At 39.1% G+C, this 21,916-nt stretch overlaps 1 protein-coding gene across 1 annotated transcript in view; it reads left to right on the forward strand.

Moving 5' to 3' along the window:
• The first annotated feature begins 6,062 nt into the window (after positions 1-6,062).
• LOC131591953 (ceramide kinase-like) overlaps positions 6,063-21,916 on the forward strand; it is a 43,285-nt gene continuing 27,431 nt past the window's right edge. Inside the window, exons 1-5 of the mRNA XM_058863089.1 lie at positions 6,063-6,349; positions 15,178-15,291; positions 16,498-16,620; positions 18,579-18,704; positions 19,223-19,286. Coding sequence (XP_058719072.1) covers positions 6,211-6,349; positions 15,178-15,291; positions 16,498-16,620; positions 18,579-18,704; positions 19,223-19,286 — 566 coding nt within the window. The 5' untranslated portion in view covers positions 6,063-6,210. The remainder of the gene's footprint in view (positions 6,350-15,177; positions 15,292-16,497; positions 16,621-18,578; positions 18,705-19,222; positions 19,287-21,916) is intronic.

The raw sequence follows: 21,916 nt of genomic DNA on the forward strand, positions 1-21,916 counted from the left end.
GTCACCAGCACTTTATTCATAGACTGACAGAATCATAGAGTGCTTGGGTTAGAAGGGACCTCAAATATTCCAATCCGCCTGCCTTGTGCAGGGAGACCTTTTACTAGACCAGGTTGCTCAGGGCCCCATCCAACCTGGCCTTGGACACTTCCAGGAAGGCAGACTGGGCAACTCATGCCAGTGCCTCACCACCCTCCCAGTAGAGAATTTCTTCCTAGTATCCAATCTAAACCTACTCTTTTCCAGTTTAAATTGTTCAGTCTGACACTGCCAAAGAGCATCATCATTCTGGCAGAGAGGAGTCTTTATTTTTCATTGTTTTTTTAAAAGTTGAGGGGGAGGAGGGAGTCTTATATCTCCTCTGGGACTTTGGTTCAGACTAACAGTTAAAATAGAAACAAGGAACTAAACAAAGAAATACAAATCAGTATTTCTGTGTATATCTGTAGGTGGGAGCCATAGCTGCAACAGCTTGAAATAAATAATAGTAAGTATTTTTCACAGTGATAGGCAGTTTATGCAGAGAATATACAGAGAGGTTGGAGCTTTGGAAGAAAGGAAGGATTCTGTAAATTTCCATGGTTCGGGAACAGCATGTAACATTTCCCTTCCCAAGAAAACAACGTACCTTCTGGATCTATTCCCACATCCTGCTGTATATCAACAACTTTGTCTCAATTACCTTTTGGCTCAAGTGATTAAAGGGCTGCAATCATCCTTTGTAACAAGCCTTTAAAATTGCTCTTTTCTTTTTTTTTTCTTCCCAGATCATTTCCAACAATAAAATCCAATTTAAACTTTTATGATAAAAGTGTAGAAGAGCTTAAAAATAGCTCAGGTATTTTTCTAGAGAAGGTGATGTCATTCTTTCCATCAGCAGAAAGAATATTTTACTCATGCTTTAGTCTTTGTTTGCTGATAAGTAGAAAAGAAATTAAAATATTAGTCAGTATTTTGATATTTAAAATGAATTATTTTCCTCTGTTTTATTATCTTTGTTGGCTAGTTTTCATTTTCCAAGAGTATTTCAATTGCCAAATTTGACCTCTTTGTGTATTTACACTGTACTAATGTGACTTGTGTGTGTATTTGAGAGCAGAATTTGATTCATGTGTAAGTACTTCAATCTGCCTGACATGAACTGAGATAAAAAATTTTTATTACTCCCAAGCAGCCTTCTAAAAACTTTCTTGGGGTATTTTTTTTAGGAAGAAAAGAAATATGTCATAGTTGCTTGTGGGCAGTAAAAAAGAAGAAAATATATGAAAAAGTAAAAACCATTTATTGATTTTGGTTCCAGTTTTAAATTCTTGAGCAGTAATATTAAAGTTTCACTTCTGCACTAGCTGTCATTTGGACAAATCCACAGCTGATTTTCACATACATATTTAAGGAACAATGTTAGGAACACCTTCACTGATCTTGAACTTCCTCCTCTTCCGTCAGTGGGACTGAGCATAATTGCAGATGTTCCTTGGGACATGGAGGAGTCCTTGAGCCCACAGCCATCTCCCTGGAAGCACTGGGCATAGCAGCTGAAGGGCTCCCTTACATGTCTGTGACTAGCTGTGCTTTTCAGGACTCCTGCTACAAATCTAGAACTGCAACACATAACTGAGTGGCCAATTATGGTGGAATATGATTCCTCTTTGCTCCTCAGCATACTTATGCGAGAATTATGTGAGCTTTCACTGTGGTTAAGATATTTTCCACTTTAGACTCACTCTCTCAGATAAGATTGCATACACAGTACTTTCTACCTCTGCCAAAATACTACAGGAGCATGCTTGATTTTCAGTTTGGGAATAAATTAGTTGCAGGACCCTAATGAAGAAGTACACCTGTAAGAGATTTGGAAGAGTGATAGCTGGAGTTTGTAATGATTTAAATCAATAGTTTGGTAATGCAGGTCATGCGGAAGAATATGTCACTGCTGCTGTTGATTAAATAAATGTACCTGCTTAGAAGAGTTACTTAATTGACTGCCTGCATTATCATGTAATGAACCTGGTCTGTATAGCAGTGTTGCTAGAGTGAAGTACTTTTTATAGAGATCTCAGAGTCATAGAAAGTTCTTGCTATGGGCAGGGACACCTTCTGCTACACCAGGCTTCTCAAAGCTCCATCCAATCTGGCCTCAAACACTTCTAGGGATGGGGCATCCACTACTCCTCCAAGCTACCTGTTCCAGTGTCTCACCACTCCAGGTGGGGTCTCACAAGAGAAGAGTAAAGGGGGAGAAACGTCTCCCAGGGTGAGGATGGCTGGCCACACTACTTTTGATTTAGGCCAGGATACAGTTGTCATTCTGGGCTGCAAGAACACATTTCCAGGTCACGTTCAATTTTTCATCCACCAGCGCCCCCAAATCCTTCTCCTCAGGGCTGCCCCCATCCCGTGTTGATATTGGTGATTACCCAGGTTTGGGACCTCACACCTTCCCATGTTGAACTTACTGAGGTTTGCAAGGGCCCACTCCTTAAGGCTGTCAAGATCCCTCTGAAAGGCACCCCTTCCCTCAGGAGTAACAGCTGCACCGCTTAACTTGGTGTTATTTGAGATGAATGATTTAGTCTAAACTCAGACACTGAGGAGAGAAATTTGACTTTAAACACTGTGTTATTTTCTAGAAAGGTAGTAAATGGATCATAGCAATAAACTTTGTAAGTTGTGTTACCTTCCTGCATTCTTCTCATTTGACATTGTGATTGTACTTGTTACATAATGTATTATTGTTCCCAAGTCAACTACAATTGCAACCTTTCCTTTGGCCTCTCTGGACCTATGAATAAAGTAAGGTGTTTTTACAACCATGCCATTTCTCAGGGTGTAGCCCTGTGATGGGATGTCTTTACCACTAAGGCAATAAATCCTGCAATTTACTGGCATCACTGCATCCACAATAATGTCCCCTCAGTGGTAATTAAAGGCTTAGGTAATAAGTAGTAAAACAATAATTGATGTGTGTGCTTTAGTCTACTAAATCAGTCATCCTTTAGAAATTATTTCTCTGTTACAATCAGGGAAGAAAAGCATAAAGTACTAAAACTGATTGAAAATAAAAATGTATTGGTTCAAATTTGACCTTTACTTTCTAGAGACAGATGCACATGTTGATATTCAGAGAACTACCAGAGAGTACCAGAGCAGACCCAACAAAGCACTGGTAAGACTTCCTGCAAGATATTCCTGTTAGCAGCATGGAGTATCCCAAATCATGGGCTCCTCAAGACAAGAGAGTCATGTTGCTCCTGGAGCAGGTCCAGTGGAGGGCAGCAAAGATGATTAAGGGACTGGAGAATCTCTCTTACGAGGAAAGGCTGAAGAAGATGGGCCTGTTCAGTCTTGAGAAGAATAAGATGTATATACATTGATGTATATAAGTACCTGAAGGGTGGGTGTCAAGAAAATGGAGCCAAGCTTTGCTCGATTATGCCAAGTAATAGAACAAGAGGCAATAGGAAGAAATTGATGCAGAGGAAGTTTATATCTGAATATGAAGAAGAACTTTACTGTCAAGCTGACCATGGACTGGAACAGGTTTCCCAGAGAGGCTGGGGAGCTTCCCTCACTGGAGATCTTCAAGAACCGTCTTGGTGCAATTATGTGCAATGTGCTCTAGGATGGCCCTGACTGAGCAGGAAGGTTGAACCAGATGACCCACTGTGATCCCTTCCAATATTATCCATTCTGTGATTCTGTGAACAAAACACTAAAATAGTGTGCAAGGAAGAAAGTTGACTTCTTCTTATCTAAAGAAGTAAGACATGTGGATGCCATTCCTGCTAGTGGTACTAGTATACCTTAGTAGGCTTCTAACAGACCACAGAATATTTTATCAGTTCTGTATTTTAGAGTTCAAGACTTTAGCCTTAAGTAAGCAAAAAGGAGTTTTCAAATTAATAAGAATAAAAGGAAACCATTATTGGCAGGAATGGTAAAAGGAATTAACTTTTTACTTCTTCAGCTAACATGGATCACAGTGTAAGCATATTGATTCTGGTGACTGTAGGCTATAAAAGATTAAATCTCCTTTGCCCACTGGAGAAATGATAGATAAGTACCCCTGTGCAATATTTTCAAGATGACAGTTTTGTATTAGTGATCCATTCAATCTTGGAGCACGTCTGAAAGGTTCAAGAGCAAAAGCCTTCTGTGGGAGGGAGCCTGTGTTGGAGCAGGGGAAAGACTGCTGTACCTGCAGTGGCAGAAGCAATGTGTGATGAACTGACAGTAATGCCCCATGCCCCATTTCCCTGCCTCTGCAGGGGAAGGCGGTAGCCCTGGAAAGGAGGGAGGGGTGGAGGAAGGTGTTTTTAAGGCCTTACTTTATTTCTCATTATCCTGCTCTAATTTTCTAAGTAATAATTCAATTAATATCTCTGCTTTGAGTGTGTTTTGCCTTTGACAGTATCTGGTGAGTGATCTCTCTTTGTCCTTATCTCAGTCATGAACACTTTGTTACATTTGCTCTCCCATTTGAGCTAGGGAGTGAGGCAATAGGCCTTTGTGGATGCCTGGCATCCAAACAAGATCAACCCACTACACCATCCAAGTGCAAGTTGGATGATAAGAGATGATGTAGGTGGCAAAATACAAGGAACCAGTGAGATATTAATGACTGCTCAGAACTGCATTTAGCAGACTATTGTTCACAATCGATTTTTGCAACAAACTTTAAGTCTCAGTATAAAGAGCTCTGTTTGTGGACAAAGAGCTCTCACAGGTGTTTGTGGAGGGACAGATTTGAAAATGTAAACAACAAAACAACTGGCAAAGTATTCCTTGAAATTGTGGAAGTGTGGCATACCTAGACTTGTTCACCAGTAAAGGTAATACGTCTTTCAAGGTCGGAGGAAAGACTATTGGAATGACTGTGCTAGATGACAACTACTATTTGTTGTACAGGAAGACTATCTTCAACACGTAACTTCGATGACAGTGCCTAGCTCATTTGTTTTTAGAAGATGAAATCATAGAATCACAGAATGGAATAGGTTGAACAGGACCTTAAAGATCACCTATTTCCAACCCCTCTGCCATGGGCAGAGACATCTTCCACTAGCCTCAAACACTTCTGGGAATGGGGCATCCATAGCTTCTTTGGGCAACCTCTTCCAGTGTCTCATTCTCACAGTAAGGAATTTCTTCCTAGCATCTAATCTAAACCCACCCTCTTTCAATTGGAGTTATTCCCCCTTGCTCTATTCCCCCTTATAAATGTGTAAAGACACCTCCAGTTGTAAAATGTGAGTGAAATGTGAGTATATTATAAGGTTCAGAGCAAAGCTGAAGTGCAGAAGCTTTTTCAGCCTAAGCAAAGCCAGCTGGAGTGCTGGCCCTGGGCTGGACCCAGCTAGGAACAGACCGGAGATGTTTTCTATTAAACTCTGTAGGAAGTACTCTGATTTGGAGGAAAGATGGAGGCGGGTTCTGCTGCTCTGTCTGGCCTGTTTTTTGGAGGATGCTGATGGTTACACGCTTCACCAACACCAAAGAGGGAAGGCAGCAAAGAATTAAGAGCTCAATTATAGTGAATTACTCTCCCTATATTTAAGGCAGACGCAAAACGTTTTTATGTAAAGGAAGGTGAAGTTAGATGGAGAGGCTTGTATCACCACATATTTGTATGTACTCATAGCATTTTCATTATCTAAAGGAAAACAGGGAAGAATCCATCGCCACTGACATAGGTGCTTCGTCGTCCCTCAAAACAACCCACGAAAGCAATCCAAGCCCGTTACGGTGTCAGCCCTGGTGTCTCTGCCCAGAGCTGGGGGCTGGGGGCGGGCAGAGACCCTTCCGTGGCTCGCAGGGCGCTCGTCTCTCTGCAGCGGGGCGAGCGGGCAGAGGCAACCGAGCTGCCGGGCCCCGGGAGCCCTCGGTGAGCGGGCAGGGACCGCCGCGCTGCCGGGCCCCGGGAGCCCTCGGTGAGCGGGCAGGGACCGCCGCGCTGCCGGGCCCCGGGAGCCCTCGGTGAGCAGCAGAGACCGCCGCGCTGCCGGGCCCCGGGAGCCGCCGCCGCTCAGAAGCCGCAGCCCCGCCCCGCGGCTCTGGCGTAGCGCTGACGCCGCGCCCGCCCCGCCCGGGCCAGCCGGGGTAGCGGCGGGCCGAGGTCGCCGTTAGCAGCTGCTGGGCTCGCCCCGCGGCGCCCGCCCGTTCCGCCGGGCCATGCGGTAGCGGCTGCGGCGGGCCGGGCTCTCGGCGGCCATGGAGTGGTTCCCCGGCGGCCGCCGGCCCCGGCTCGTGTCCTCGCTGGGGCTGGGGCGGCGCTCCTGGGAGGTCACCTTAGACGAGGAGCGGGGTCGGCTGGCCTGGCGCGACCCCCGCCCGCCGCGCCGCGCCGCCGGTGAGTGGGGCGGGCGGGGGCCGGGGCGCACCTGCCGCGGCCTGCGGCGGGCCGGGGCCACCCGAGGGGCGCCTGCCCTCAGCGGCGGGGGAAGGGCGCCCGCAGCGTCCCCGGCGGCGGCGGCGGCGCGGTGTCTGCGGGGGCGGCCGGCGCTGCCCCGGCGGCGAGGCGGCGGCTCCGCGCCCGGGGCTCCCTGAGCATCCGGAGAGCTCCGTCGGCGTGAGCGCTTCCTGCCCTCGGGAGCCTGTGCGTCGCCGCTGGGTTCAGAGTCCGAGCGGCGGAGGGTGGCGCGATCCCACACGGGGCCGGGCAGGGCGCTCGGAGCGGGGAGATGCAGGCGGGACGGTCCGCGGCAGCAGCCGCCTGTGCCGAGCGCTGGTCGGGCCGGGCCTCCCGTAACAAAGCCGAGAGCTGCCTTCGCTCAGCCCCAGCCGAGCATCTGCTCCCAGCGTGCCGCTGATGGCACCGGGGGACACCTGTCCCGCAGCTGGGCGAGTAAAACATCGATTTGTTCAGCTGAACCCCATTGTTTCTCGGCGCCTCGAGTACGGAGAAGTGTGTGGCTTGTAATGTATTTAAAGGAATCGTAGCAGTACATAAGAGACTTACAAAACCTTAAAAACAATTTTGGTTTTTTTTTTTTAGTTGCAAGACATGTGTTTAAAAACACTTTCATACTGAGGTAGTGTCTCAGGCAATGACTACTGTTGCTGGTTTTTTTTGTTGGTTTGGATTTTTTTTTTTTTTTGAGCTTTTTAAAAATCTCTTAGCTTTCTCAGGGGCTTAGTGTAGTAGAAATTTAACAAAGATAGTTTAACTTTTGAGATTGGTTTGGAAATATTTAATATAAGATACTAGTTTGACGTGTGATAACAAAGATTTCCAAATAGTTCCCCTTTTTGCAGTTAGCATAGTGTGGAGGTACAGAACTGCTAGTCTGAGAAGTCACTGATGAAAACACCTGAAAAAAATCAGATTAACTTCTGAGAATATTTGCATGTCAAACTTTCTACTATACTTCTAAGAGGTACTCTTTCAGAGTCTTTGACCGTGGGGGTTTAATATAGTAATTATTCCCACTGTTAGTTTAGCCATATTAACATGGCATGTGAACAGTTGAAAATGGGTAATGTCCTTTTTTTCAAAGCAGCTGCTGTAGAGTTGGAAACTGCTGTCATCCTCATTTTAGCGACTGCAGAATCTGAGACACTAATAGTGAGAAACTAATAATAGAAAAGCTGACTAGAAGTTTCATCTGAGAAAGCTTTGAATATAGATGTTTCCAATCCTAGGCAAGTCTCCAAACTTAAATAGTTAAATAGTTCTTCCATTCTTACTATGTACTTTTGTTAAATATTTTTCGGATTTTATCATAATATCTTATTAGCCTGAGGCTTTTTTCAAGAAGGTGCAGGAAAAAGGAGAAAAAGAACTCAAGAATTGTAAGAATTTGGTGTTACAGTTTACATGTCTGATATTTGGTTATGCTTTAAGTACAACCCTTCTTATTTATAATATAAAAATAGAGTTTGTTATCCTTCCCTGGCTATTGTGCAAGTAGTTTGACATAATCTAGTGTTTATCAACAATACTGATGAAAAAAGTAATCATAAATTCTTTAACTTTCCTCAGTTAAAGGAACTTAAGACTTTAAGGATAAATTGCTTCTTTAATTCTGACGATCTAACTACACTGCTGTGAAAAATAGGCTGTATACTTTTCAAAATGAAATTAGTCTAGATAAAGGCACCTGGATCTTAAATTTAAAATAGAAAGTTTCAGGCCCTTTTGGGATAATTGCTCCTACTAGGTAAAGTATCTCTTACTTTGGAGATAATTTGATTTTAATTGTGTAAAATCCTTTTAAAAATGCCTTTTCAAAGTCACTAGGAGACTGATGTGTAGGCTAGAGCAAGTTCAAGAGGAGTGCCATTCTCCTGTCTGATGAATTCCTTTAGACCAAGCACGAGTGCCATGGATTCACACCAGCTCTCTCATGAGCACTCTAAAGTTTATAGCTGCTTGCAGTTGTGAATTTTTACTACTTTTTTAAGTTGTAAGTTCTTGACTTGCTCCTGGTAGACCAAACCGTGTATGAACCTGCCCTGAAGCTTGTTCTGAATGTCAGTTCTGGGAATGGTGGAAGGAGAGTGGGACACAGTAAATTAAAGTCTATATGAGTCAGTTCCTGAAGTAGTACCAAGCTGGAGATGCCTTAACAGGCAAGGGAGGTTACTGAGTGCAACCACTGTCTTGTAGCACAGCTATTTACAGGATTTTGGTAAACATGATGTGAAATCACAAGAGAAAAGAGAAGAAAAAGAAATGCCTAAGTGTTCTGGAGGCACTAGTATAATTTGTGTAGGGATCAATACAATAGATAATGTAACTTTTCTTCATAACACCCTCATTAATTCAAGTGTTCCCTGAACTCAAGCTTTAATATCATCACAGTTTTGTGTTATTGCTGCCCTGTTGTCTCCAAGCTCTTTTTAAGACCTGTGATGATTCATTGAGTTCTCTGCAATTATTTTTGAAATATGAGCAGCATACATGACAATATATAAATAAACTTAATAATATGGGAGATGGTTAGTTAGAAGCATATAATTTCAGACGAGTTGCTTGACCAAGATTAGTATCTTTCTACCATTTAGCCTTTGACTACATGACTACATTGTGTCTAAATACAGACTAAATTATGCAGTATAAAAGTGCTATATTTCTTGTTTAGTAGGCAGCTATTACAGTGAAGCAGTTGTCTTTAAACTGTAGAAACTCAGGGTTACTTATTTTCAGGGCACTTATTACTGTCTTGAATTTAGGTATATAAATCAAAGTTGTTTGGTATATGTTTTTTCAAGGTTTTCAGACTTTGACATGGACAGAACTAGAGCTATAGCTAGGTGTATTATAGAAGTCTTGAAATGTTTACCTTTCCCTGTTGTGTCCAAAATCAGGAACAGATAGGAAGCAACACAGACTTTGTCCTGTTGTCCAGGAAAATACAGTTTTAGAGAGTATGGAGAGATTCTTCTGTTTTCTCATCTCTGTACAGTGATATTTATATATATGCATACATGTATGTGTATGTATATATATCTATATATATGTATATATACAGACTTGTATATATATGTATTTAAATCCTGTTCTGTCAAAATGTAGACATTAATTCAGGAGAATTCTTTTTAATGCTGTCATTTGGAAGATATCAACAATAACAAAGACATCAAATGCTTGCTCAAGTCATGGTGTATTTTTAAATTCTGAAATACGATTTATTTCCTACTGTTAAACTTTGTTTAACAGCATCATAGTTTCAAGTTCTCTCTTCAGCGTAATTACGTTCCTGTTTCCGGTTCTTTGATGGTTAGACATGTTTGAACTTATATGGAAAAGTTTTACCTGTAAATTTTCATGTGTTTCTCTGTTACTTTCAGCTGTGCATCTTTTTTTCCTAGGGATGCCTTCGTCTTCAAATTTTCTGATCAACATTATTTTTCAACCTTGTAATATTTCCCTCATGTTGGTGGCACAATCAGGTTTTCCTCAAATAACACGTGATAAACATTTTGTACCAAATTCATAGCAGAGTATATATTGTACGTATATACTTAGAGGTATTTTAGAAGCATTGGCTAAGATTTTGTTATGCCTGGTACTAAAGCATTACAATGCTTTAGTAGAAGCAGAATGAGATTCTCCTGTCATTTTTCTAGGATTTTTTTTTTTTTCTAAAGTCCAAACATGAAGGGGATGACCAAACTAGACCCTGAATTCTGTGCATTCACTTATGGTGTGCACTTTCTTTTAGTCTTTGTATTTCATAATTCTTTTCCAAAACAACTGCCTGAGGAAGCCGTAGTACTAGTGTTCACAACACAGATGTGATTCTGGTGTATTCTAAAGAAAGCTCAGTTTGATAAACAGGGTACTTAGCAGAGGGTGGACCAGCTTGGCAACAAGGTCTGTCCAGCACCTGGTGCTTGCAGAGTGTTGGCACATCCTTAGTCAAGGTCATTTGTCATCAGTTATTCCCATCTGGCAGTGGGAAGTGTGCAGAAATATGAACCATGTTTCTCTATAGGCAATGCCACAACTACATTGCGCAGGTAGTATGTGGGAAATAATTACTCCAGCAGGCATTGCTTCTTTGGAATGTGTTGTCTTCTTGGAAGAGATGTTATTCAAATAGAGATGCACGCTACATTAAACAGTACATGTTCTTTAGCATACTCCTTTTTGCTGGATTGTTTCCCCCCCTTAAGGTGAAAAAATGCATCTTACTCCCTACTTTATCATTGAAATATTTATAGTTGAGCAGAAAAGATTTTATTTGGAAATGCAGAAGAAACACTAGGAAGACATTCAATAGTATGATTTAAATATTCGAGATGACCCAAGTTCAAATTGCTGTGCTTTGATTCAGATTCATGTGATGTGAAGTAGCTGTGTGATCATAGTAGAAACTGGTCTGTTGGTTTACAAAGAAGCTTTACTTTAAAATAAAAAAAGTAAATTTCCTTATACATGGCTATACATGGTGAAATAATGGTCTTTGGATGTTTCTGTTACTTCTCCACAGTTTTGATTTAAATCAGCTGTGATACCTTTTTTCTTCCCTCTCCCTTAGGATGTGAATTGTCAGTAATTCTGCTCTATATCCTACCTTCTCTTACCATAGTGTTTATTAAACACAGCTTTCTATACTTCATGGGTGGCATAATACCATGTACCTTCTGATAGAAAGTATTCCTGTTGCTTTTAGGTGAAGACAAATCTTAAATCTGAAAGCTTGACCCTTCTTGTGGACTCTAACAGCAAATTAGGTTTTAAAGTGACTGAAAATACATTTTTTCTTTAAACCTATATCCCAACTTTTTACTTGTTGATATTTTTAAGTCATGAGAATATGCTAATAGTTTAAATTAATTCCAAATGCCTCTGCATCCATGGGCCTCAGCTGAATTTTAAGAATAAAGCAAGTGCTGTGATCAGCAATGCTTTTGTGCTTATGCACGTGTCTAGGTTGCTTTGATCTAACATATTTGTGAGGGGGAAGTTAGGTCTGTAGGATATGTAGCTGGCAGTGATGAATGAACAAGTCTTGACTGAAGTTCTGAGTGAGTGCTCATAAACTCAGGAAGTGTTCTGTGGGAGTGGCAGACAGCAATGACACACCAAAAATCTTTTCTTAACACAGAATAACACACTTCCTAACTGCTGGCTGCATTTTGAACAAAGAAGGCCCACTGTTAGTGTGATTACCATGGTTTTGTTTCTGTGGTTTTTTTTTTTCCTCCTCTTCCACTTGCTTAATGTGGGAAAAGTAGTGTGCATCTGATCCAGTGTTTTGCTGATTTATCAGTTTGCTTTTAGGAAAAATGTTAAGATTAAGAGCACTTATTGACCCAGAATGAGTAATGACTGGCACAGCCAGAGTGCTGAGAAGATTGTCAGCTGTTTACTGTGTTTTTTGTTTGGCTTTTAAAGTTTTTACTTTATTTGTTTGGGTTTTTTGGTTTTTTTTTTTGCCATGCCCTTTCACCCACCTTCTCTGGATGGTCAGATCTTTGTCTCTAATATGCTAGCCATTGACCACATTGAAAATTTTGTCTAGAAGCTGTTGTGTGCTACTTGGTTGAATAGATTGGACTGAGCCAAGTAAAGTTCTTTGTTTGATATTGTCTGAGCCCATATTTCAACCTTTTTTCATTAATGTTGATCTTGTAGTACTGGTGTAAGCAACTTTTTGTGTGTGTGCTTGTTTTGTTAATGTGGCAGTAAGGTTTTCTGTGTTTTGGGAGAAGCACATGAAGGTGAAGGCCTTTGAGTAAACACCTTTATGCTGTGTCAGTGAAATAAATGTCTCATGCTACTTGATAATAGGGTAAATGCTACAAAAGTAGGTGTGGAAAAGGACTATAATGAGTCCATTTGTGAGCCTTAAGGAGAGGCTGGGTTAGTGCTATTTTTTATGGGGCAGGTTTTGGTGACTAAACAGCAGATGAGGGCATTGTGTTCATAGGAGCAGGACTGTTGTGCTTGTACTGGAGGTCTCTGCTTCACATTGAAAGCTTCTTCCTTCTGGGGGAAAGGAGGAGGGGTGGTAAGATTAAATAGTTGGTTTGCCATGTGATGAAACAATATTCTGTGTAGCACTAAGTCAAATAGTGATAGAGATACTTGGACTGATAGAAATTCTTGAGTTCTATTCAAGCACACTAGAATTTGTTGTTATAAGCAGTAGGGAATTTTCTGAGTAAGGCATGTTGACACAGCTTTGCATCTTTCTGGCCATCTGCAATTACTCGGTTCAGTAGTGTGTGATTTTGACTCCCTTAAGATTGGAATATGCTCTCAGGAGAGTGGAGCTGCTTGATGCTTTTATGGTGCTAATTAGTACTGAGGAATATAATTGGCAGAGCTGGTATTCCCAGAACAGAAACCCTTCTGACTTTCACCAAAGCCAAAGGGAAGGTGGGATCTGTTCTTCACCTTTGCTCCTTTGGTGTTTCACCCTTCCCCCCCCCCCACCACGCCCCCCAATTTTTCAGGAATCAGTTCTTCAGATTTGAAACTATGGTGCCGTAAGATAAAAAAAACCAACATATATACCTATGAAACAAAAAACCAAAAATATTTACTTTTTTCTTTTTTTGCCATGTCTGTAAAGAGATCTTCTTTAAAAAAATCAAAATAGTCATGCAACTGTCGATGCAACTGTTCGAGGGGGAACACAGAATTAGGAGAGCTTATAAGTGGTTTCAAGGTTGCTAGAAGCTATGTAATATGTGCTGCAGTATATACTCCAAATAAATGCTTTTAGTGATACAGATTTGGAAGTGCTTTAGAATCTATTAGCTATCTGTGCAGTTGGACAGCTTTATTGTATAAAAAATGCCTAATAAAACAATTAGTTCAGTTGCTGTTCCCAGCATACATGGTAATAAGTATGCACTATCTACAACTATTTCCAAAAATGTTATTTAGAGCACTGTCATTTAAATTTTTGATCAAAGTGTGGTTTCTAAGTTTTATAACATATCTTTGAGCAGTAACAAAATAAATTGCCATTTAAGTGCAATCTTTATAGATGCAACAAGCTTTCTTTCATATTTTGACATATGAATCAGTGGCAGACCTAGTAGACAAATAAATAAAACCAGTTTTGGGAAAGAAAGATTAAAGAATGTACTTGATTTCCTTTATTGTTCCATCTGTGTTCTGTATTTCTTTTTCCTTGGATAAATGTTAATCATAATGAGATCCCTTTGCAGATCTTGTATCTGTTAGGAAAACCAAATAATTGTTACTGCTTAGTATTAGATATAGTCTTACATGTGTGTATGTGCAGTACACATATCATACATCTCCGAGTTCATCTCTGCTGCTGGATCTTTATAACAACATTATGTGACTGCTGCACTTGCCTGTCATGCCTCAAATATAGTAAATGCAATCATTATAAGCTAAAATTTGTTTTTGAGTTGAAACATTCAAATACAGCCAGATTCCTAAAGGACCTCAGTGTAAAGTTTGAAGGCTCCATTTCTTTTGAATCATGCTAAAAAATTCAGGGAAGATAAAATCACTAAATGAGTATAAATCACGTCAAATACCAATACCCTTTGAGTCAGTAGTCCACAAATTGTCAATGCATGTAATGATATGTAAAGCCTCTTTTGACTAAACCAATCAAATAGAATGGGGAAAAATAATAAAAGTGAGTTAGTGGCAAATGAATTGCAGTCATAGCTGTGAAGAGGTCAGGAAAACTTTTCACTCATTTTACATTCCCCACCACTACCATTGTACTACTGCAAAATAGTGAGGAAAATGAAATATAGAATAAAGTCCAGTAACAATGGTATTATTGCCTGTATTTTATGTGTTGAATATCTTAATGTTTTGGTATCTCTTTGTATATTTGAGAGAAGCAAGTATATTATAATTCTTATTATACAAGAGATTGTTTACATAAGACTATATTATTATAACAATATAAGTCTTTTATACATGCATATGTATACAGAGAGCACCTTCTTGTACATAAATACAAAACATGCATTTTAAGTTTCACTTTTTTGAGATGAAGTAACAACAGAGCAGTGTTGAAATCAGTAATGAGACAAAAGTCTTCAATTTGACAGGAATTAAGAAACCTGAGATGATGTTTAGGAGCTATAAGAGAAAGGAGAATGAGGTTAGAGGAATTATTTCATAGTCTGAGAACAAGAGGCCTTTAATTCTGAAAAACAGTAGTTTCGAAGTTGATATGAGGAAAATATTTCACAGTACATAAACATAACGTCTAGAGTTCTCTTCTTTAAAAGCTTAGTGGGATTTAAAATCTTAAGAACTCATATGAATGCCCTTCTTTCATAAGCCAGCTAGTTACTTGAGAATAACAAATAGCCTCTGTATCTGTGCACTAGATTTAGTTGCACATTCTTTGAAGTAGCTTGTGCTGTTCACTGTCAAGTATCTGGACTAGGCCCCATAGAAGGGGCAGTTTAATTACACTGACATCAGTGTTGCTGGGTTTCGGCTTCATGCAAAAATACTTTTATACATGAAATACCTAATTTTCTGAGAAGTCATATTTAAAATACTGTTTTGGGTAGTTTGTAAGTGGTAATGGATTATGTGCTTTGACTAAAGACAAAATAAAATTGAGAATATTCAGAAAATTTCTAGTTATGCTTTTGGTTGTGCTTATTGAGCAACTGCTCTAATCATATGTCTGTATCATATCAGGTATAGAAATAATCATTCAGGTGATGTTTGAAGATTCTAATATGTGAGGTCTTGTGTTCATACAGAAAACTGTTTTGTACCTATCTCTGAGATCATTGCTGTAGAAGAAACTGAGTTTAACAAAAAACAACGTAACATTGGCAGATGGCAAAAAATGGCAAAGCTACATGCTTTCACAGGTAAGGCAAATAACAGTCTCTGGATGCTTGTGCTTGTTATTCTGTTGAAGGTACTTTAAGGCAGACTCAAAAGAAATCATCAAAGTTTAGGGTTTTTTTAACAGAAGTGATGTGTTTAAAAAACTCCACCCCCCCCAAAAAAAAATAAAAAAAACAAAAGAAAGAAAACCAAAAAACCTGACAACAGCAAACTACCAAAAAAGACACCCCAAAAAAACCCAAGAAGAAATCCCCACCAAAATCCCAAACTGAAATAAACGCAAGCAAAAGTCTCACAAACAAAAGAACCCCCACCAAAAATCTGTTTATATTTAAAGATCCTTATTTGAAAAAAAAAAAAAACTCTTCTTTTAAGAACACACACTATGTTTAGTTATTTTTAATGAAGTTGAAACTAATGTCTGAGTGTTCATCCCAGTGTCTTTTTGCTGCTGAATGACTCTGCAGCAGGACACCTGCTTTCTACTTCTTGACTGGAAAATCGAGAGAGGGTGAAAGAATGAGTCCTAAATGTTTGGGGTTTTCTAAATTATCCCTAACCATCAGGATGTATGCATGAAAGTTTCTTTGTATTATCGACTGCATTCTTAAAACAAAGTGCCAGAAGTAAGTGTCTGTTTTGGGAAAAGTGTGGTGACTTCTGTCCTAAAAAGATGTCATGCCAAAATTTTATGTTGTGGAGTATTTTTCTCACCTTTAGCCCTCCAGTAAGAGTGATTTGAGATACTGTATATGAAGTGTAAGTATAAGGTCTTAATGCAGAAGAAAACAAAATATTTTTTTTCTCAAATTTCAGCTTTATAGCTGAAATTCACCCTGTTGGTTACATGAGTTGATGTCAGTGTGGCTTATCTTCTTAAACTTGTGGCTTTTTATGTAGATATTGCAGACTTAATACAGATAATACATAAGCTCAGTGAACTTCTGAACAAGTACGTCTATAATAACTTGATGAGAATTGGCTTCTTTAAAAAGAAGTCTTTGGATGACTGCTTGTAGCAAGTGTTTTCATTTATGTTTTCATTTGGACTCTACAAATGTGCTGGTCATACTCTGAATGCTTTTGTCATTTGTAGAAATGTGTAGTGAGGGTTAATTACAGGTCAATATTTTGGAGATTGTTCTGAAATGCATTTTTTATTTCACAGAACCATCTCATTATGTTTTTGTTTTTCTGTGTTTTTGTTTTTTTCTTAATTTAAATAGTGTATTATGTGAAGAAAGCCCGGAATCACCGCTGGCGGTGCAGTGATGTGACGTTTTGGTGTGTTGATGAGCACTTATGTAATCAGTGGATACAGGCGCTGAAGGAATTACTTGAAATGCAGAGTAAGTTTGAATAAACTATGAACATTTGCACCATCTTTTTGTAGGCTTGTACATAAATCAATGTTATTTTGATATATCTGCTTTTTTTAACTCTTAAGAGCAGCTTATGCTCAAAAATTGAGGGAGCCAAGAGTGGAGTTGAAGTGTTTCCTTATCACTACTTTATCTTATATATTCACTAAGTTGTACTGAGTGCTTTAATCAGTCAGAACTGTTGGTGTCATATAATTTTGCCCAGATATAAATTATTTTTGCAAAATAGAGACACATGGGAGGCTTAGCAGAGGTTTTAAATGACTGTAGCTTTGGAAGAAGCAATGTACAGATGTAAGGTTGGGGATTTAAGGTACTCTAGAGATTTGAGGTGAAGGACTGTAGCAATTGGAAGATTTTTGGGTGTGTTTCACCTTTACAGACTCTTTGTTTCATCAACAAAATGTGTCTCATGTAGTAAGAGTTCCCATTAATCATTTTTGAGACTCTTGGACATCTCCTTCATGGGAGGTTAAAAGTGATTTTGAAGGAGTTATTCCTGAAAGAGATACCTTGATGGATGTCAGGAAGCAGCAGGAGTAGAGTATCTGATAGAAGGGAAGTCAAGGGTGATCATAGCAGAGGCAGTGCCCTTGCTAACCAGGGTCCCACTGTCTCTGAGTAGGGTGGACAGAGCAGGGGTGGAGAAAGAAGCAGGTCAAATTTATAGTCCAGGTGAGATAAAGTAATTGGGTCCTTCCAGGGAGGCTGGAGGAGAACAGCTGGAGCTGGAGCCAGGACTAGAGACGAGCTCCCTACAGTGTCGGTCTGAAGCCCATCTGAGATACAGAGCTGGAGAAGGGGTTGGGTACAAGTACACCTACAGTGGGACTCGAGCAAATATTTAAGGCCTACAGAATAAATATGACTATTTAACAAAAACTGTTCTGAACAGGCAGTGGAAGGATTCTTAATATGGTTTTTTTGTATACATTACACGTCTTTTTCCAAAATGAGGTTTGTACAGCCATTCAGTACACCTGTGAGAACTGTGGCCTCAGCACTCAATTCCATTTGAATGCAATTGTTCATTTTATTGGTAACAAATTCCTTCAGGAAAGGGAATATATTCTCAGATGGGGTTACAGATTTTAACCACTCTGTCTAGTTTGGGTGATTTGTTCTAAAAGTGTGCTGATGTAGTAAGTCTGATATTTTTTCCTTTTAAAGTAATAATCTAGAATTCCTCTAGAACTGGAGGAAGTACAGATGTTAAGGTTTTTGTCTGTTCCATAAAAAAGGAGGATTTCTCGGGGCAACAGGTATTACTGTCTTGTATCTGTTAATGCAGAGGTGTAATAATTGTTTTCATTGACCCTACTTAGTGTAAATCCATAACTGTTTGGACAAATTTGAGATAGTAATATCAAAGGTGTTTTTGGAGGGGGAAAGGGTAACATTAACATTAACTAACACTGTAGGACAAGCACTTGCTGCACAGCACATAGTTTCATCAGGTAGTCTTGATGTGACTTGATCACAGAAAGGAAATGGATTTTAACTGTATAATTAAAGAAAGAAGAAAGTTTAAAGAAATTTATGTAAAAGTATTTTCAGGTGTGCTTCACTTAAAAGTGGCTTTGCTATTGCTGCCCTTTTCATCTTGTATGCCCATAAAGCTCATGCAATTAGAATAACTTGTGTAGTGGGAAGGTATTGAAGGAATGACAAGTAAGAATGTGAGATAGGGAGTCAGAAGAAATTATTCTGAATTTCACTTGCTGTTTTATTAACAATTTGTTCTGTTCTGCTGGTATCAGTATAATAAAGAGAGCAGATAAAGCGGGCTTTTAAACCCTCTTCGTTAAGAGTTACAAGTCTTTTATGCTGTGTTTGCTTTGGTGTTAATAGGTTTGGGTTTGTATGGCTTGATGAATTTTTGGTTTGTATACAAAAGCAGTATACTATGGTTTTCTTTGCTGCAGGGTCTAGACCAAAGCACCTACTTGTGTATATTAATCCTTATGGAGGAAAAAGACAAGGGAAGAGGATTTATGAACAGAAAGTTGCTCCACTCTTCAGTCTGGCTTCTATATCCACTGATGTTGTTAGTGAGTAATGAACACTTTAATTTCTTAATAAGCACAGTATGAACTTTTAAAACATTCTGGAGTAGCTAAAGTTCTTTCTGTTAATTACCTTTTCTTACTAAGGAAATGAAACAAAGTGGTAGAGAATGTTTTCTAATTAAAGCATGGGTAGCCAGAAAAATGGCAGCCTTCTATCAGCTGCCTGCCTACTAAAATAAAACTTCTGGTGCTCCTGAGCTATTTGAGCTCTTAATAAAAGATGCTGCCTTTCTTCTCTTTTTGAGTTTCACTGTTAAAACTAATTGATCATTTGCACAATTTTTACTGAAATATATTTTTCTGTATATACTGTGTATGTCTCCTTTAATTCTTTCCCTGGCAAAAATCTTTTGAGACACATCTTATGGACAGGTTGTTTTACAGTCACATTGGTAATAGAATCATGGTTATTAATGAATTAATTTTTATGATTCTATATTATATACAGCTTTATAGTAATATTTTTAATAACAAATTATATTGTGTTTATTTATTCATAGTAACTGAACATGCTAACCATGCTAAGGACAACTTATTTGAAGTTAATATTTATAAATATGATGGGTAAGTAACTTTACTAGCCTTTTTTAAATTATTTTCAAGCTGATATATTATGTAATTGGTCTGTTCTTGTCTCTAATTTAAAATGGTAGCCTTCATTACTAACATATTTATTGCAGCAGTACAGAAGTCCTGGGGCACATACCTTTTCATAGGAGATCCACATTTAGGAATACAAAAAGGAAGCTAAAGTGTTTCAGTAAACTTGTTCAACACAATATATTCAAGCGTAGTATAACAATGTTTGCATGAGATTTGTGTTCAAAAGATGAATGTAAGATTATTCTGCTCAGTTGAGCATTCTGTTACAGCTCAAAAGCTACCCAGAAATGTTTTGTGGTCTTGACATACATGAGTTCAGAGCACTGCACCAGTAGCATTCAGCCTGTGTGTAAAAAACATGTTCAGAAATGTTTCAGGTAGTTCTTCTTGCTGTAGATGACTGTTCAATAGTGGCTACATTGTTTGGGTTTATTTGCATTTATTCTGTGTTGAAGTTACTGCTTTAAAAGAAGACCTGACTGAATGGTGATCTTGCATTCCATTATTAAGTCTGCTGTAGAAGCAGAATATTTTAATAAAAATGCTAGTAATTTCAGTTTCCAGTTCATGACATGAAACAAGTTGCAAGTCTGGAAAAACATGAAAATGTATGCAGATAAACTCTCATAACTACAGTATTTTAAAATTGTATCTTGTGCCTGTTGACAGGTACATTTAAACCAGTAAGTAGCAAAAAGAAAACACATTCAGTCTTTCCAGAGTACTTTTGCTGCAGTACTTTGCTATATACATTGTCTGTGTCGAGTAAGGGCATGATATTGGGAAATGTTATTAGTAAGAGATGGCATTCATAGGCTGAGTTCCCAGACTTCACCTTCGTTAAAATTACTTGCCTTCAAATAAACAGTTTTGTCTATACTGTGATTTTTCTTAATTTTTCAGGAGTTCAAGGGAGGGAAACATTGATCATAGAAAAACCTAGTTAGCTGTTATTTTTCCTTTTCATTTTATTTGTGATTTGAAGTAAGTGTACTGATGGTTGGTGAAATTGCAATGCAGAGCAGAAATGGAGGCAGATGAGCCCACGTCAACTCCTAGCAAATTGTTTTTTTACAGCAAGTCACAGTGACTAATTATGATGGTGTCTGAAGTGTTTTTGGCAGATTCAAAGTCTCATATTGTAGAAATTTTTTTTCCTTTGGTGGGTTTTATTTTTTTTTTTGTCTCTCATGCCAAAGTGAACAATAGGCCAGAGAAACTGCATCTTTTTAGAATCTTATGATTCTTCTGTTCTTGGACTGGGCCTGAATGGCAGTTTGCTGGGGATCTGCAGCCTGTCTTTCCAAGACTGACTTCTGTCCATCATGTACAACTCTTTTTCTGTGGTCAGCAGTGATGTTAGGAAGGATTTCCTGAATTAATACTACTTTTTAAATAACTGATTTTGTGGTCATCTGGAAAATTTAAAAAAAGGTTGAACCACATAAATGTGTGTTTCTTCAGCTTTGACTTTCCTCACATACAGTAAAAGGTTCTTTGGATTCCTGCATCTAATTGATGTTCTGTTCAGCTGTTTCTGTAAACTGGTTCTGATGTGTGGCTTTTCCTTCATTCAGTGATGAATTTCTTCATTTCATCTCCAGATTTCCTATCTGGCAAAGCCATACATGGTTCAGCAAGTACATACAGGATTCTTAATGATAATTGTTTTGCTTCTTTTCAAATGTTTTTCTTTAGACAGCTAATTTAAATATGCTCGTTTCCTGTTTGTTCTTCGTATTTTGCCTTATAGGAATTTCTTACAGGGAATGTAGTCACCTAATAGCTCAGTGATGGAACAGATTTTCTTTAAGCACGGTTACTTAAAATACTCATTTGGTTATGGTATAGCAAGCTTTTGTCATCACTGTGCAGAGCAATTAGAACACTGTAGTATCATGCAGGTAAAAGCCATGCTTGGAATAAATGGCATGTATCACTGTGGTTCCTTATACATGTGTCTGTTGCACAAGCCTTTTAAAATTGTTTCTAGTTGGGGTTTTTTTAAACTTTTTTGAGTTAGTTCACAGAATGGTTGAGATTAGAAGGGACCGTAGATCTTTAAAAACTCATTTGACTTGTGAATTAGCTTCTGAAGCCCTCTAGCAGATGTTGTTTGCTGTTATCATCTGTCTAAGAGGTGAAATGCTCACCCTTAGTGAAATAAGTAAAATAAAGCCCGAGAGTAAGAATCACTTAAGATGTTTCTTTCAGATATTTTTCACTTGGGGCCTTCATGTGTGGCATATGTCTGACCCATACATTGGTCTTCTGATGTTTGCTGTGCATTTGGTTGTGCTGTTATAGTGTATGTGAGGTTCTTTATCATATTTATCTTTGATAGGTATAGACATTCAGATAACTGTCCCCTCTGAGCCTGGATATAGTGTTTGTTATAGAAGATGATGAGAGGGCTGGAGCACCTCTCCTATGAACACAGTTTGGGTGAACTGAGCTTGTTCAGCCTGAAGAAAGGGAGACTCCAGGGAGATTTTAGAGCACCTTTCAGTACCTCAAGCGGACTTAAAAGGTAGCTGGAGAGGGACATTTTACAAGGGCATGTAGCAATAGGACAAGAGGGAATGGTTTTC

This window comes from Poecile atricapillus, chromosome W, assembly GCF_030490865.1.
Source record: "Poecile atricapillus isolate bPoeAtr1 chromosome W, bPoeAtr1.hap1, whole genome shotgun sequence".
Taxonomy (NCBI): Eukaryota; Metazoa; Chordata; class Aves; order Passeriformes; family Paridae; genus Poecile; species Poecile atricapillus.